At 38.9% G+C, this 16,937-nt stretch overlaps 1 protein-coding gene across 1 annotated transcript in view; it reads left to right on the top strand.

The window, feature by feature from the left end:
- Window positions 1-16,937, top strand: part of CCDC129 (coiled-coil domain containing 129) — a gene marked incomplete at its 5' end in the record, with an annotated part of 159,269 nt that overhangs the window by 31,715 nt on the left and 110,617 nt on the right. The window contains 3 exons of the mRNA XM_006887633.1: window positions 4,775-4,826; window positions 10,151-10,237; window positions 14,504-14,706. Coding sequence (XP_006887695.1) covers window positions 4,775-4,826; window positions 10,151-10,237; window positions 14,504-14,706 — 342 coding nt within the window. The remainder of the gene's footprint in view (window positions 1-4,774; window positions 4,827-10,150; window positions 10,238-14,503; window positions 14,707-16,937) is intronic.

Here is a 16,937-nt window from a genome sequence, read left to right as displayed (position 1 = left end):
CCTTTCTAACCTATTTACATTATGAGAATTTTGTAAAAATTTCATATGATTATGGTATTTTTCTGCTAATCCCTATGTTTTAAATGCACTGGTGTGAGGGGCAAAATGGTGATTCTTTTTCTAAGTTCAGTATTGAGTTGATGCATAAGTTTCAATCTGACACTTTGTCCTAATTTATTAGTGTGTCAGAGTTGATGAGGCTGGTTCAGGATAGGACAGAGATTAGCTGTGTTGTTCAGAGGATTGCTATCAGTAGTATTGGACTCCACAGCATTTAGCAACAACAACAATAATATGGGTATTTGTAACCAGATGTAGGGAAAATTTAATAAATGTCACACTGTATTGTGGTAAAAATATTTTCACCTCCATGTTCTATCATTTACAATTATTTGTTGTCATTGTTGTGCACTATCAAGTCAGAATCCACTCAGGGCTGACCCTTCAGTGAGTTTTCAGAGGCCATAATCTCCTGGGAGGAGACTGTCCATCTTTCTCCTATGAATCCACTCGTAGATTTGAACTGCTTATCTCTGAGTTTACATCTTTATACACTAGGCCACCAGTGCAACCTCTTTGACAGTGGTCCCATGAAATTACATGAAGTTATATTTTTCCCAGAGTTATTAATTTCTGATGTCAAGATTGTTGTTGTGTACCAAAGAATTGGAACGAACCCATAGCTGACCCTCTGGTGGGCTTTTATGGCCCATCCTTCTCCCACAGAGAAGCTGATGGCCTCAAACCATGTGCCTTTAGGGTTGCAGTGCAACTTCTTGCCACTCAACCAACAGTGTAACAAATTACTCTGCTTTTGTGAAGAAAAAAAATCCTCTTTTGTGTTTATGCCAAACAAAAGAGGGCAAATAAGTTCCATCTCACATAACAGTTCTAATCAGCTTTAGTGGCTTCCCTGATGGTTCGAGAGCCCATCTGTGCTCAGTGAGAAAGTGATGCAATTGATTGATGTTGGTACTGCACTGGAAGGGGTCCTGGGAGTGATAGCACATAAGCCACCCACAACCCTACCCCGTATTTAAACCATTAAAGCAGATTTCTATTTTCCCCTTTATATGACAGAGTTCTATTTGCTTTGTAGGACAATTGCTACTTCTTTAAGGAGTCTATTTGGGTTTATTTGAGGATCCACTGTTTCCTCAGATTTCACTAAGGTAGCTCCAAGTTTTATCAGTTGAAACCAGGATTCCTTTTCCATTTAGCAGGTTCATTGAATTTTATCTATGAATCTATTAAAAACTGCAGGTGTTCCTTATTATGAGTCTACGTTTATCCCTCAGAGAGAAGTTCACAGGTACTTTGAGGTCTATATGTATAGATAGACACCAATCCTGACAAGAACTCTGACTCTAGAACGAAGAGCCCTTAATTATTTTCAGCCCTCCTTAATCTTATTTCAATTGTCTCAGCCTCATTTTTTCTCAATCTTTATGATTTTTCTTATAATGAAAAATTTCATGTTCTCATATAATTTAGGAGGGTACAAGTCAAACATCTGCACACCTAGAAGGACCAGGCATATGAGGAAGTGAGGAGACCAGTGACTCTGGTGAGAAATGTGCCCAGATCCTGAACGTTTCTCTCTGCTGTGACTGCTGCAATGCTGAGTTTATGTTAAGACAAAAGGTCTGGATAATATTCACCTCCTCTACTTTGTCCTTAAGATTCCTAGTAGCACAGTGGTTAAATGCTTAGTAAGCTGTTGAGATGCCAGCAACTTGAACATACCAGCCACTGCATGAAAAAAAGATGTATCAGTTATCTTCCTTAAAGAACATGGCAACAGCCCAAATGTCCAACCACAACTGAATGGATTGAGAAATTGAGGTACATTCACACAATGGAATACTATACAGCACTCAGGAGCAATGATTTAAAAAGAATGTGGTACAACTTGGGAGAGACTGGAGAGCATTATGTTGAGTGAACTAACTTAAGTCTTAAAAGGACAAATACTGCATTAGACCATTATTGTAAAAATAGAAGGATAACTAGTAAAACATATGTGGGAATCCAAAGAGGGGAGGAATGCAAGCTGAGAGGTGAGGATGGATAGGGGTGAAATCACATGGTTGTGAAATTTGGTAGGTAGAGAGAGGGGATAAAGGAAAGATCTGGCAGGAACCTGAAAAGACAGGAAGGACATAGTCTAATGGTGATCCATTTTATAAAACAACGAATGGGAATTATTGTATAAAAAACTAAATGAAGAATAGTATGAAATACAATGTACATAAACTTTGTAAGCAAATCAATATAAAATAAAAATTAAAAGTAAAATAAGAGAACACAACCATCAAAATCCTATGAGGCAGCTCCACTCTGCTGTGCCAGGCCCCTGAGAGCTATAAGCTAGTTAACTGCCTCAGATTTTGTTGGGGTTTGCATCTGTGCTGAGCACCACTACCAATCTAATGGACCTTCAGCATCATTTTTATCATATTGTAGCTGATGTTAGATGGATCTTAGCTGAAAGCAGGGAATACCAGAGGAATGTCTATCTGTATTTCATTGACTATGCAAAGGCATTTGACTGTGTGGATCATAACAAACTGTGGCTGAGTCTGAAAAGAATGGGAATCTCAGAACACTTGATCATGCTAATGCGAAACCTGTACGTGGACCAGGAGGCAGTCATCAGAACAGAGCAAAGGAACACTGCATGGTTCAAAATTGGGAAGGGCGTACTTCAGGGATGCAACCTATCTCCATACCTTTTCAACCTGTATGCAGAATAGATTATCCGGGAGGCTGGGCTCTATGAGGAGAAATGTGGGGTCAAGATTGGTGGAAGATCTACCAACAATCTGCGTTATACAGATGACACAATCCTGCTTGCTGAAACTGAGGAGGACCTGAAGCACCTGCTGCAGAGGGTCAAGGACTGCAGTCTCCAATATTAATTGAGGATCAATGTAAAAAAGACAAAGATTCTCACCACTGGGCCAATTGGCAGCATTAGGATGGATGGTGAAGAGATTGAGATTGTTCACAGCTTTAGTTTGCTTGGCTCCACAGTCAACACTCTTGGCACCAGTAGCCAGGAAATTAAGACGCATTGCCATGGGAAAGTCTGCTGTTAGGGACCTCTCCAAAGTACTGAAGAGCAATGGTGTCTCTCTGGAGACTAAGGTGCATCTGATATAGGCCATGGTCTTCACAATCACTTGTTATGCATCAGAGAGTTGGACAATGACCAAAGATAGAAGGAGAATTGATGCCTTTGAGCTGTGGTGCTGGAGAAGAGTATTAAGAGTACCACGGACTCCTAGGAAAAACAGATTCATCCTGGAAAGGGTTAAACTGGGTAGCTCCTTGGAGGCAAGGATTCTGAGGCTCCGTCTAACATAGCTTTGGACATGTTATAAGGAGAGACAAGTCCTTGGAGAAAGACGTCATGCTTGGTAGGGTGGAGGGACAGTGCAGGAGGGGACAGCCCTCTATGAGGTGGATTGATTCAGTGACTGGAGTAATCATGGTGGGAGTGTCAGAGACAGTGCGATTGGCACAGGACAGAGCAGAGTTTAGGGCTGTTGTACATAGGGTCGCTATGAATTGCAAGCAACTCGACGGCACATAACAACAACAACTTGCTTACTCAAAAACTTTATGGGTTTCAATTTTGTTCCATATTTAAGTAAAATCCTCTTTCAGTCTTTTAAGCAACTTTCAAGATATTCTGTTTGGGAGATTAGTGTTAGAAGAATAACAACAACAACAAAAACAAAATACATTGTATTATCCTCCCAGCCATGGGAAATTGATCTGATATACGTAAGATTCAGATTTTGCCTATGATGGACAATGACCAAGAATGATAGAGGAAGAATTGTTGCCTTTGAGCTATGGTGCTGGTGAACAGTATTGAATATACCATGGACTGCTAAGAGAACAAACAGGTCCATGCTAGAGAGGGTGAAACCAGGTTCTTAGGCAAAGATTTTGAAGCTCCATCTGATATACTTTGGGCATGTTGCAAGGAAGGACCAGTCTTGGAGAGGGACATAGTGTTTGGGAGGGTGGAGGGACAGTACAAGAGAGGAAGACCCTCCATGAAATGGATTGACTCAGCTACTGCAGTACTAGGGGTAGGTGTGGCAGAGACAATGAGGGTGACACAAACAGGGTTCAGAGCTGTTGTACATAGGATTGCTTTGAGTCACGCTTGACTCGAGGGAACATTACAACAATGACAAGAAGAGGGGATTAATAATGCTATATCATGAGTTTGCTATAGGAATTAATAGAACTGTTCATGTAAAATGTAACCAGCATTGAGCCCTTCATGAACTCCTATGTCTGTATCTTCTCTTGCATCTCAATTTTAGGGACAATGAGAGACCATCTCCAAATGCCACATGACATAATCACTATGATCCAATCCATTCAGTCTTATCACTTGCTATAGACAGACACCTTATTTCCTTTTTGTTCTCAGCAATGCCTCTTTTCCACCCATCAAATCCTATCCATTAATAAAACTTAAAGACAAATATCACTTCCTCCGTAAAACCTTTGCTGAGTACTTCATTGGTCATTGACACCTCTTTGCTGAACAAATCACAGATTTCTTCAAATTCTCATCACATAATTCAGTCATTAATTATACTCTATCATACTCAATTCAGAAGAGATGCCTTATCCTCAGAATAGAATTCTTGGGTATAGGGCTCTATCCTGTACTTGTTCATTTGAGGACGAGAAGATCTTCCAAGCGGAAGGAAATTAACTTTCTTCCCTTCTTTTGTTGTTGCAGTTCCTTCGTATGAACAAGGAATAGTTCAGATGACTGTTAAAGACTACATGAGGTATGTGACAGATTCCATACGATTTCTTCCCAGTGTTTTACAGCCCACAGCTTTGCTAAATTAAATAAAAGTGAGAAAGTCTATATTAACACTATGAATCTTGAGATCTTGTGAAAGGTCATTGGTTTAACTATAGGAGCTACACTGTTTTCACTAGTCTTAAGTTAAATAGAAGTAATTTAGATGTAATAAAAGAGTAAACAAATTAAAATTTTAAAATGCTGACTTGGAGGGAAGTGTAATTAGAACATATATGAAAGTGCCATTATACTGTAATTCAACTGTTCCTAAAAACCTGTTTATATAATAGTGGAGCTCATAGATTATATTTCTAATGTTATCGTGACATATGCTGGGTAGTAATATATATGTTTCTCAATATAAGTAGAAAGTAGTGAGGGTATCTGAGTAGCAGGATTGAGTAGCTCTCAAGCGTGGTTCCCAAAATAACATCAACAGCATCACCTGGAAATCTGAAATAAGTACAAATATACTTACCCTATACACATTGCAATGCAATTCCCCTTCTTAAGAGACTTTAGCACCAGGGATATCTTTGCTGATGTCAGATGGATCCTGGTTGAAAGTAGAGAATACCAGAAGAATGTCTATTTGTGCTTTCTTGACTGCAAAGACGTTTGACTGTGTGGATCATAACAAGTTGTGGCTGACATTGAGAAGAATGGAAGTCATAGAGCACTTAATTATGCTCATACAAAACCTACACCTGGACCAAGAGGCTGTTCTATGAACAGAGTAAGGGAACTTGCATGGTTTAAAATGAAGAGGAGAATGTGTCAGGATTGTATTCTCTCTCCATACCTATTCAGTTTGTATGCTGAGCAAATTATTAGAGAAGGTGGACTCTACGAAGAGCAGCATAGCATCAGGATCAGAGGTAGACTTCTCAATAACCTGTGTTATGTAGATGACATAACATTGCTTATTTGTTGCAGAATATCAAGGAATGCAGCCTTCAGTATGGATTGCAACTCAGTGTCAGAAAAGCAAAGATTCTTACCACTGGATTGATAAGCAACATCATGGTGGATGGAGGAGAGACTAAAACTATCAACAATTTCATTTTATTTAGATCCACAATTAACACCCTGGATATACCAGCAGTCAGTTTATCGGGAACCATATTGCATTGGGAAAGTCTGCAGTTAGGGACACCTCCAAATTATTGAATAGTACTGATGTTTGATGTAATTTAGTTTGATGATTAAAGTGTGTCTGGTTCAGGTCATGGTCTTTCCAATCACTTGCTATGCGTCTGAGAGCTGGAAAATGAATACGGTTGATAAAAGAAGAACTGATGTCTTTGAGTTGTGGTGTTGGAGAAGAGCACCGAACATCCTGTGGACGACCAAAAGAACGAACAAATATGTCTTGGAGAGGGCTCAGCTAGAGTGCTCTTTGGAGGCAAAGATGATGAGGCTTAATCTCACATACTTCAGGCATGCTGCTTGTTGATTGTCATAGAGTAGAGCATGACTCATAGCGACCCTGTGAACAAGGAGGGACTATTCCTTGGAGAAGGAGAAGATACTTGAAAGGGTGGAGGATCAGCGAAGAAAAGGAAAATCCTCAGCCAGGTTGACTGAAATGGTGACTGATGCAACAGGCTGCAGTGTGTCAGGAAGTGTGAAGATGGCACAGGATGAAGCAGGGTTCAGGTCTTTTGTTCATAGGGTCGCTGTGAGTCATACTTGATAGCACTTCACAACAAAAACAACACACACGCTGGGTTGAGAAATCTGGGTTTTTACAAGAGTTTACGTTTATTTTTATCTACCCTCTAGTTTAGATAGATGGAATAGATGATGAGTTCTTTGACGTTGAAGACAGTGCTTCCTGTGCTGCAGTCAGTCTTGCATTGTCAGAGCCTAGCACTCAATGTCATTGTCATTGCTATTAGGTCAATTCCAAGCCATAGCAAACCAATATGTCAGAGTAGAAGGCTACAATTGTTATGAAAGGAGACAACCACAGTACTTTCCCATGGAGTAGCTGGAGTATTCAAACCACTGGCCTCTTAGTTAGAAACAGTGTCACTAATGCACTAACAGCTAATACCGAGCACATTTGTTGTTGTTTCTGTTGTTGTTAGGTGCTGTTGATGCAGACCTGAATTCTTTCCCATCTTGTACCATTCTCATCATCTCTGAAAAGCTAAAGACCATTGCTGAAGTCACTGTGCCAGTCCATCTCATCAGAGGTCTTCCTCTCCTTCACTGACCCTCTCTCTGTCTTTCCAACCATGAAGCCACTTTTCAAGGAATAGCCTTGCCTAGCTACATGTTCAAAGTATAATTGATTAAAGAGCTGTACTTGACAATTTATGAGTGTGGAAATATTTCAAATGAGTTTAATTTCATTAAATGCCTTAAGTCCTATAATCAGATAAGCCATAACCCAAGAACGAACAGAATATTCTTTAGCTCATTCTAACAAATAAAGCCTAAAACAATGTTGTTATTTATATGGATAATCTGGTAGTATAACCAGCAAGTTTGTGTAGCTCAAAATTAAAAATCTTTTGTACCAATGAGATGAATTGACACAGTGATTTCAGCAATGGGTTCTAGTGTGTCAGAGGTTATGAAGTCAGCATAAGATAGTGCAGGGTTCAGGACGGCTGTTCGTAGGGTCGCTATGAATCGTGTTTGACTCGACACCTAACAACACCTAACAACAGAGATTGCACTCTGAGGGGTGATTGCACTAGAGGGGAGACAGTCCACATAATGCTGGAATCAGAGTTCTTAGCACGTTCAGATATGGGAGGGGTTCTGATTTGGTCTGAATGTAATTCCAAAGGGATTTGTCTCCATTTCACATTACCCTTATCCAGCCTTACTGTCTATGACAGTGGTCAACTTTGTCCCAATCGCACATTAGAATCAACTGAAGAGTTTTCAAGAAATACAAGTACCATAAGCTCATGCCCAGACACTCTGTTTCTGCCACTTTAGACACAGCCAGGGCCTCAGTGACGAGGTGATGCTGGTGTGCAGTGAGGACTGAGGGCCCGCTTGGCTGCTGGGGCCTGGACTCTTGAAATGTGGGGCTCTGCTTGATATTTTATGTTGTTTTCATTGCATTTCCAAATACCACATTGAAGGGGAAAGAGAGACATTTGTCATTCCATTGAGATTAGAAGTTGTTTGATCATTTTCACCAAAGTTGTCAAATTGGGATTCTAGGGACTTAAGTGAATCGAGCAGATAGGTGTTAATGCCTCCCAAGATGATGCAGAAATTGGATATTTGAGGCAGAGAAAGAAACTTTTTCTACCCTCCCTTTTCTATGTAGACAGTACCAACTGTTTTCTATTTACCACTTAAAAGTAATGGCTGTCTTAAAGTCATGACTGGCCCCTTAAATTTGCTTCTTGAGCCTTTTTAAAGAAAGCATTCATTAGATTTTAGCACAGAAAAATTAAATTTGCTCATTTTTCAGGTGAACACAATGAAAATAAGAAGGGTAAAGTGAATCAGCCAAGTTCTCACAGCCAGTTTTCAGGAGAGGACAAGATCATATGTCACTTTCCTCTCTGTTCCTAAGGAGATGCAATCCAATTCAGCAGATTAGCTTCCCTCTAAACTGCCAAATTTGTGACTTGCCAAGAACTGTAAAGGAAATAGTTTCTTGAAATACCATTAAAACACCAATGCCATTCTCTACAGTTGTCTTGTCAAATCTTCTGTGACATTTAGATGTGAAGGAGGAGTGAGAGGGAGCTGCAGGGGAGAGAAAGAGAATATGGAAGATAACCAGAGAGAGAACATGCAAAGAAAACCAACAGTATGGAATATATGCATCAGGAAACCTACGAGGGAGCACAGCGATACACTCAATTGAAGCATAACTTAAAATGTCTAAAATAAGATATGATTCCAACAACTTAGAAAACATGCAGCCTAATATTCCTCCTGCTCTTACAAATTTGCAGGTGAAATGTTATTTGCCTTTATCTCTGTTACTGGCTGGTTGATTTTGCTACTAATAGAAGCATAGAGCCTGAAGAGATGACAGAATCTCCCAGGCATCCCTCTCATTTTGCTAAGGAGGATTGAAAGCTAGGTTCAGGGACCTCTTCCTGCTCCTAGAGCATCATAGGGCCGGTGACTCAAAGCTCAAGCTGTTCTTATGAGATTCCTCTGTACATAAGCTAGCTTTAAAAGTAAGGGTAACTCTCAAACCCAGAGTGAAAAACAATTATGATCAGCTGAATGCAAACTGAAAGAAGAAATAATAGAAGCATGTTTTCCACCCTTGTTCAGGACTCTGAGCAAACTGAATTGTCTGTTAAAAGTAGAGTGTTTTTATTATGCAAAAACATTCACTTTCTCAAACTTATGTGAAAAAAGCAATGACAGCAGAGGCAAGGCCTAGCTATTCTTACTAAATATGGGCAAAACTAAGACCAATGCAGTAGCCCAAATAGGTTTCAGGGAGAGCCTCCAGATAGCATGGTCTCTTTGGGACGACTGAAGTCTTCTTCATATTCTTTGACAAAGTCTAATTTTATATAAACATATATTTAATGGGATATGATCTATGATATGTCTGAGCAACAGAGAACCAAATTGTATTAGCATAACTTCTATTAGATTTGGAAACTTTTTACATGTTTGCAATGGATTGTTATGAAGGTTGCCCAACATGGCGAGCATAATTAAGGTTATATCGACTTGTTTAAGTGAAAATGGTTGCAATGGTAAATGTTTTGCTATGTGAACCTTACCACAGTAAATAAAGTTATAATTCAGGACTCAGAATAATGGACTGACATTCATTTTTGTGGTAAGAAAACTGGTTTCCATCACAAATGAATGGGTGACAACCAGAACCCTGGAGGCCACCCTTAGCAATTGTTAGTCAGGCAATATGAAATCTTTCTCCACTGTGAGAATCAAAGCACAGTCACTTCAGTGGCTGCTCACTGTACCTTTTTCATAATATAATTTTAGCTTCTTCCCAAAAGTTGGTGCCTAGCAAAGCTGTATTCCTAAAGGTTCCCCAATGATTTGCCATCTGTCTCAAGTGAGACATTCTGTCACCTTTATAATGAACACTAACGGGCACCTAACACCTAGATTCTCGCACCTTCTGTAGCACAATCCTCTCAGAAAGGGGAGCAGCTCCTCAGCTGTACACACTCTCTTCTTCAGAGGTGTGTCCACTGTGGAACTATTAGAAACTAAATGCGAATGAAATTGTTTGTTCTGGAAAGGAAAGCTTTATAATGATCTTCCACGGGACTAAGTTAACATGTTTCATCATTGATATTTTCTTGATATTTCCCCCCACTGCAGATCTCTGCATCAATTTTCAGAAATTCCCACCCTATCCAGAGGGACTAGTTTCAACTCTTGCCATTCTACTGCAAGTATACCACAAAGGTATGTGATTTCCAGACACCCATCATCCACAGAAATCATTCTGTTCAACAACGGATTTCATGAAATTATAAATAGGCACTTGAGAAATAGTTGGTGGATGAATAGAAGAGAGAATGAATAAAAGATTTTTAAACTCTAAGTTGCAAAAGCAAAAAAATAAAAAAGTCAATGAAATTGGAATCAGGTTAGCTGTCTTATACACCTGGGGAAAGAGCCAAATAAAATCCTAGCAAATCCATTTTAAGGAGTAATGCACAATGATTAAAGGATTAGGTAGAAATATACATACTAACATAAAAAGTTAAAGTCGTATTTTTGAGAGAAAAATCAGAAAGACACACGCAGGAACATAGTGTGTTACTATCTGTAAAGCAAGCAAGTGAAAGTATGTAACATATAACTGCATAGGAAACGACCTGCAAAGGTTCACATACATTTAACAGGAAGAAGATTGGGATCAGAAGGGGTTGAAGGGAAAAGAGCCTGGTGCTGCAACGGTTAAGAGTTTGGCTGCTAACAAAGAGGTTAGTAATCCTTGGGAAAAAGAGCTGGTCGTTTTCCTTCACAAATATTACATCCTTGGGACAATTGTGGTAAAATTCTACCCATTCTGTCTTACAGGGTCTGTCTGTGTCACAACTGGGTCAGCTGCACATGGGTTTGGATTTTTGTATAGTTGGGTTAGGAGGGGCTGTGACTAATGAAAAGTTATCCTTAAATGTAATGTTACAATAGTCAACAAGGATAGTGTATTTTACGTACTTCTTGCATAAATAATACAATTAAAAAGAATTAATAACATTAAAATGAGATTTAAGGATAAATCAATCAACAAATACATTCTTGGCCAGAGACTGTGAGTCATGAAAGACAGGGACAGCGTCTTTGTTCATTTTTTGTGCCTCGAATGCTGAGCACAGCCACAGAGCATGACAGATGTTCGGCAAATATTTGTATAAATGACTAGAATAAAAATTTTTACAATGAAGTTTATATGATAGCAGATTAAACCTTTCAGGTATAATGTAGATGTCTCGCAAGAAAGTCCTTTTTCTTTGTTAAACCTCTTTTAAAGTGAGAGAGAGAGAGAGAGAGAGAGAGAGAGAGAATGTATGAATGAAATGAACTGATGGCACCTCCAATAGTCTAGTTAATTCAAGCTATTAAGATATTCAAGTTGAGCCTCTCAGAGTCTACAACAAGAGCCTCTGAACTACTTTTTCCTCCTTACTTGAATCAGAAATTAAACATTAGATCCATGATGCTGGATGGTATTTAATAAGAGGGCCTGCCCATCAGGGTAGAAGTGCCTGCTGTGAATTGAGTGAACGGTCAAGTTAATGAATTGTAATTAGTCCTTTTCAAATGATGGATCCATGGAAATAAGATTGTGTAATTCATTTCAAATAAGCACGCCAACATTGCAGTAAAGATAATGCAAACCTCACAAATGAGCTGATCAGAATTAGTAAAACCTTGGGGAAATTCTGACTCTCCTAAAGTCTATGAGTGTTAAAAGAGCAATATCCTAGTAACAGAGGTTGTTGTTGGTGGTGGTGTGTACCATCGAGTGGGAGCCGACTCATAGTTGACCGTCCAGTAGGTTCTGAGAGACAATCACATGGGAGAAAATTGCCCATTTTTCTCTCTCAGGTTAACTGGTGGATTTGAACTATTTGCATTTGAGTTGACAGTGCAATTCCTTACCACTAAGCCACCAGTGTAACAGAAGAGGAATAGTTAGGAAATGGGCTATGACATATAGGTGTAATTTTTAGGTAACTGATGTTTATCATTTTAAGTATCCAAACTGAATAGAAGAGTTAGTCAAAAGAATTACTTGTTTCTCAATAAAGTGTAAAGAAGGGGGGAAAATATAAACACATTTAAACTCTACCTCGAAAATCCAAAAGAGGGTATGCATGAGTTGGAACCAACAGCAGGGAATTCTTTTTTTATCCAAGGACTTAAAAGTATTATTTGTGAACATAGTCTTCATAGTCTACATTCATGAACATGTGTAGTTAAGGAGTCCTGGTGGCATAGTGTGTTACATGTCGGACTTGCTAATTAAACCATCAGCAGTTGAAATCCAGCATAAGCTCTTAGTGAAAGATGGACAGTCTACTCCTATCTTTCCAGGAGAAAAGACAGCTTTACAGCTTTGGAAAACTGAGGAAGAATCACCTTGAGTAAGTACACATTTCACTCAATGCAGTGGGCTTGACAGTTAAGGTCATATATAGATGCTTTAAAAATTTAAAAAAAAATATATATAGTGGCCTAGTGGTAAGAATCTGCACTGCAATCACTAAGGTACATGGTTCAAGGCCACCAGGTGTTCTGTGAGAGAGAGATGGGCCATCTCCTCTCATGTGATTAACTGCCTCTGAAAACCCACTGAAAGGTCAGCAATGGATTGGTTATAACTCGATAGCAAATTACAACAAGGAGAATAAAAAAACTGGTTTTTTAAAAAGCATTAAGTATATCTTCAAGGAGTCCTCCAACCCAAGACAAGTGGTTTGGACCCATCAGCCACTCTGCAGGAGAAAGATGGACAAACTTTTCCAATGTGATTTACTGCCTCTGAAAACTGGCTACGGGGTCAGCTGTGGGTTAGTTCTAACTCAAAAGCTTATAACAACAATAAAAGCATAAATACAATGGAACACTATGTAGTCATTGAAACGTTTCCAAGACTAAAGACAGAATAATTTTGTTAAGAAGATAAAGGAAAAGACAGGATAATAAAACTTTCTGGTCCTAATTTCAAAAGAAAAGAAAGAAAGAAAGAAAGAAAGAAAGAAAGAAAGAAAGAAAGAAAGAAAGGAAGGAAGGAAGGAAGGAAGGAAGGAAAGAATCTTTCTACTACTTATCAAGTGCATTTGACATTTCTATTCATTCCTTTGCTAAGCTTTGAAAAATAATATAAAAATATATTGAATGCTTACTCTGATAGAGTCTGGTAGTTATCAATAAAAAGTGGGGGTGTTTTTTAAAAGAAAAGGAAAAAATATACTTCTTGAGTCACTTAATGACTTTTTCCACTTGCTATCTTTGCCATTAACCTTCACTTCTTTACGGTGGTCAGCACATTGTCTCTAGGAAGTAAGGTAAGGGGGTGCACTGCCACCCCAAAGGCACATACTTCAAATCTACCAGCTGCGCTGCAGGAGAGAGACAAGCAATCTCCTGTGTGATTTATGATCAGTGAAAATTGGTTCCGACCCAAACCCAACAGCATAGGACTAAAATAGCACTGCACTGTCTTTGGCTGTTGTCTGTCATTGCATCCATTAGATCTGCTCTATGGGTTATCCTTGTCCTACGAACTCAGAGGCCATGCTTCTCTGTTAGCTTGACTCCAGCATCTGTCAGTTCAAATCCAACAGCTGCTCCTCAAGGGAAAGAAGGCCAGGTCCTTCCTTTATGATTTACAGCTTTGGCAAGCTGGTAGAAGGTCAGCTCTGAGTCTAGCTGGCTTCTAAACAATGAGAGAGTCATTACCTTCAGTGACGTGGATTGACATGATGACAGTAACAAGGAGAGCAAAGACTATGAAATGGGCGCAGGACAGGCAGGCTTTCATTCTGTTGTCACAGGATCACTCTGATCCACAGCCAAAGCAATGACACCTAACAACACCTAACAACAGTTGTGAATGGAAGCCCAGGCAAATAAGCATAGTGCTATTTCATTCAAGTTAAGAGCAAGCAGTCTCCAAGTGGGCGTAGAGGAACTAGTCTTTAAGTATTGATTTAATGTCGTTGTTAGTTACCAACAAACTTCCTGTGACTCAGAGACACCGTGAACAGCAGAATGAAAGGCTGTCTGCTCCAGTACCTTCTTCATATTCAGGACACGCCAGTGTGCTGTTGCAGCTACTCTGAATTTTAAGTTCATTTTAACAGAAGGGGCTTATCTTCCCCATAAAATGTATTCTGACTCACAACAACCTTACAGGACACAGTAAAACTGTCCATAGTGTTTCCTTGGATGCAGTCTTCACAGAAGTAGGTCATTTCTCCTTCCATGCAACTGTGAACTTACGTGCCTCACCTTTTGGTTAACAGGAGATAGTTTAATCATTATGCCATCTGCATTTCTTTACACTGTACATAAATCATAGTAGCTACATCATCTGTTTGTCTATTTAGTTCTTTCACTCAATTTCTAAAAATTTAGGTAGTTTATATAGCTGGAAAAAACAACTTTAGTTTAAAGTAATGGTTATTGGATAAAGATCTTCTGTTTTCATTGCAGCATTCCTGAATGGTTGGAATTTTGGGAAAAAGACCCAGTGGAGATTCTCCTGGATCTGGGTTTTGGCACTGACGAGCCAGACATCTGTACACAGATCCCAGCGAGGTTCCTTAACTGTGGCTCTGCAGCCGAAGGGATCAATATCCGTGTGTTCCTTGAAGCTCAAAAACAGCGGATGGACACTGAGAATCCTAACCTGTATGGTAAGTGAGAATTGTATGGTATTCACATCTCAACAGTGGCAATATGTGGTCCAATGGGCCCATAGACAGGATAGGAGGTCACGCGAAGTAGTGAACAACTCCTTTAACTCAGTGGCTGGAAACAGAAAAATGCTTGTTTCTTGATCACTTCGCATGTACCCTGGAGGATGGTATGTATGTTTGAGGATGAGGAGTGGTGTCTGCTTCATGTAAACCTCACTCAGGGTTGTAGTTCCACCATCTGGAACATCACTGGCTGCCATGACTGGTGAATGGTATAAAAAGGGAACCAAATTCTTCTTTTCAGAATTCACACATATCAGAGATGTACCAATATCATTGTCCAATCAGTCACATGGTGACATTAACTCTGCAGAAAGGAAAGGTCTTAGAATATGACTTAAATATTATGGTGAACTTCCATGACACAATAGTGAAGTCTGGAACAGCTAACCAAAAGGTCAATGGTTTGAACCCACAAGCTACTCTAATGCAAGATGTGGCATTTTGCTTCCATAAAGACTACAGAGTTGAAAAACTTATGAGATAGTTCTATTATACCCAATAAACTCAACAGGAATCAAAATCACCTTGATAGCAACAGGTCTTTTTAAACCTCATAATTGTTACAAATGCTGCTGATGCTTACAAACTTCTGGCTAGTAAATTGTCTTTCTTCAAAACATTCCTAAAGATGCTGTTGTGTTTAAATAGTTTGGTAGAAAGATGCAATTTAATCTGATTTCTTGTAGAATATATTTAATATGTTTAATATTTAATTCTCAATATATTCAAGATAAATACAATACAATGTTTCATGAATGCAGAAATTCTCTTACAGATCCCATGAAGAACATATTCCATGAAAGAAAGCTAGAGAAATTCTGGACTTGAGAAAACACTGAATCTGTTTCTGAAATATTTTTTTCTGAAAAATTATATTTTTTATTTTTAACTAAAGTTTATGGAAATATTGGGTTTTCAGTCATTCGTTGTCACACATTTTCCTCCCTCCCCCTACCTTCCCTAGTCCCACTCCACTCTGTTTTGTTCTGGATAATGAAATAATATTTTTAACATATAAATTCATCAATGAAAAGTTAAATGAGATGAAAAGATTTTTTTTAAAAAAAATTTGACTGGAGTTTTCCATTTAGTTCCTAGTTCCCTTTATGTCAAACTTTTGGGTGTTAAATGACACTCCAAAGCCCAGTTATGAGATTTTTTTTCAGAAAGCCTTTATAACCCTGAAGGTGTTACAGTACGTTTCTTTATCTTTTAGAAGAAATTAACATTTTCCTTTGTGCTCTTCTCTTCCCAGTAGCACAGAGATGCAATCTCTTTGATCAATTCTTTACATGAGGAAAGTAATAGCCCTTAGCAACATTTAGTAGTGTTTGAGCTGGTCTGTGAAGTAAACATTTTGCAGAGGAAGTTGGCACATTGTGGAACCAAGAATTGATCTCTGCTCCTGTGATTGCTGGCCCGCTCCTGCTTCTAGGACTTACATGGTGCAGATAATGCACAGCCCCCCACCTCACTCAATACCTACACACGTTTGCAATCAAAGAATCTGAGGAGGTTATATAACAAACAACAATAATGAAATTAACTAGCTGTTCAAAGGGTAGATTGGAAAATTGTGTCTCAGTCAAAGTCAACCCAGAGTGTTAAAACTTGAGGGCATGAAAATCAATTGGTCCATTGTTCAATCTACCTAAAAGGCAATGATTCTTTCAACTGATAGGTTTTGATTTAGTCTAAGAGTTTAAAAGTGCAATTAAATTGGTATAAGACCATCTTAAAAGTTGGATTTTTATTTATTTGTACCCTCTGGCTCACCAGAAAGATTTCTTTTTCATCTTGTTAGAATTTAGGAGGGGAGAGAGATGTAATCAATATTCTCCTCCTGCAAACATTCAGTCAAGAAATCCTAAAGCCCTTGAAAGCCTAGCAGTCCTCTGTGAGGAAGGCATCACATTTTGAGAAGAGAAAAACAATCAGGCAATATCTTTCCTTTGCAGGAGAACGAATGAGTGGTCTTAAGGATACCACTATAGATGCATCAATAATGCAAAACAGCAAAGCAGAGAACAACCTTTTGATTCACTTGTATTTCTTGTCCATTGCTTTATGATATAGCTTAAATGTTATCGATGAGGTTGAAGGAATATACTGAGTCATTATATAGAAAGGAATAGGCAGATACAGGGGAATTTAAAGAAATAACA

This window comes from Elephantulus edwardii, unplaced genomic scaffold, assembly GCF_000299155.1.
Source record: "Elephantulus edwardii isolate Elephantulus edwardi_28Jun2011 unplaced genomic scaffold, EleEdw1.0 scaffold00059, whole genome shotgun sequence".
In the NCBI taxonomy this organism is placed as follows: domain Eukaryota; kingdom Metazoa; phylum Chordata; class Mammalia; order Macroscelidea; family Macroscelididae; genus Elephantulus; species Elephantulus edwardii.
This window is presented reverse-complemented; position numbering and strand designations above follow the sequence as displayed.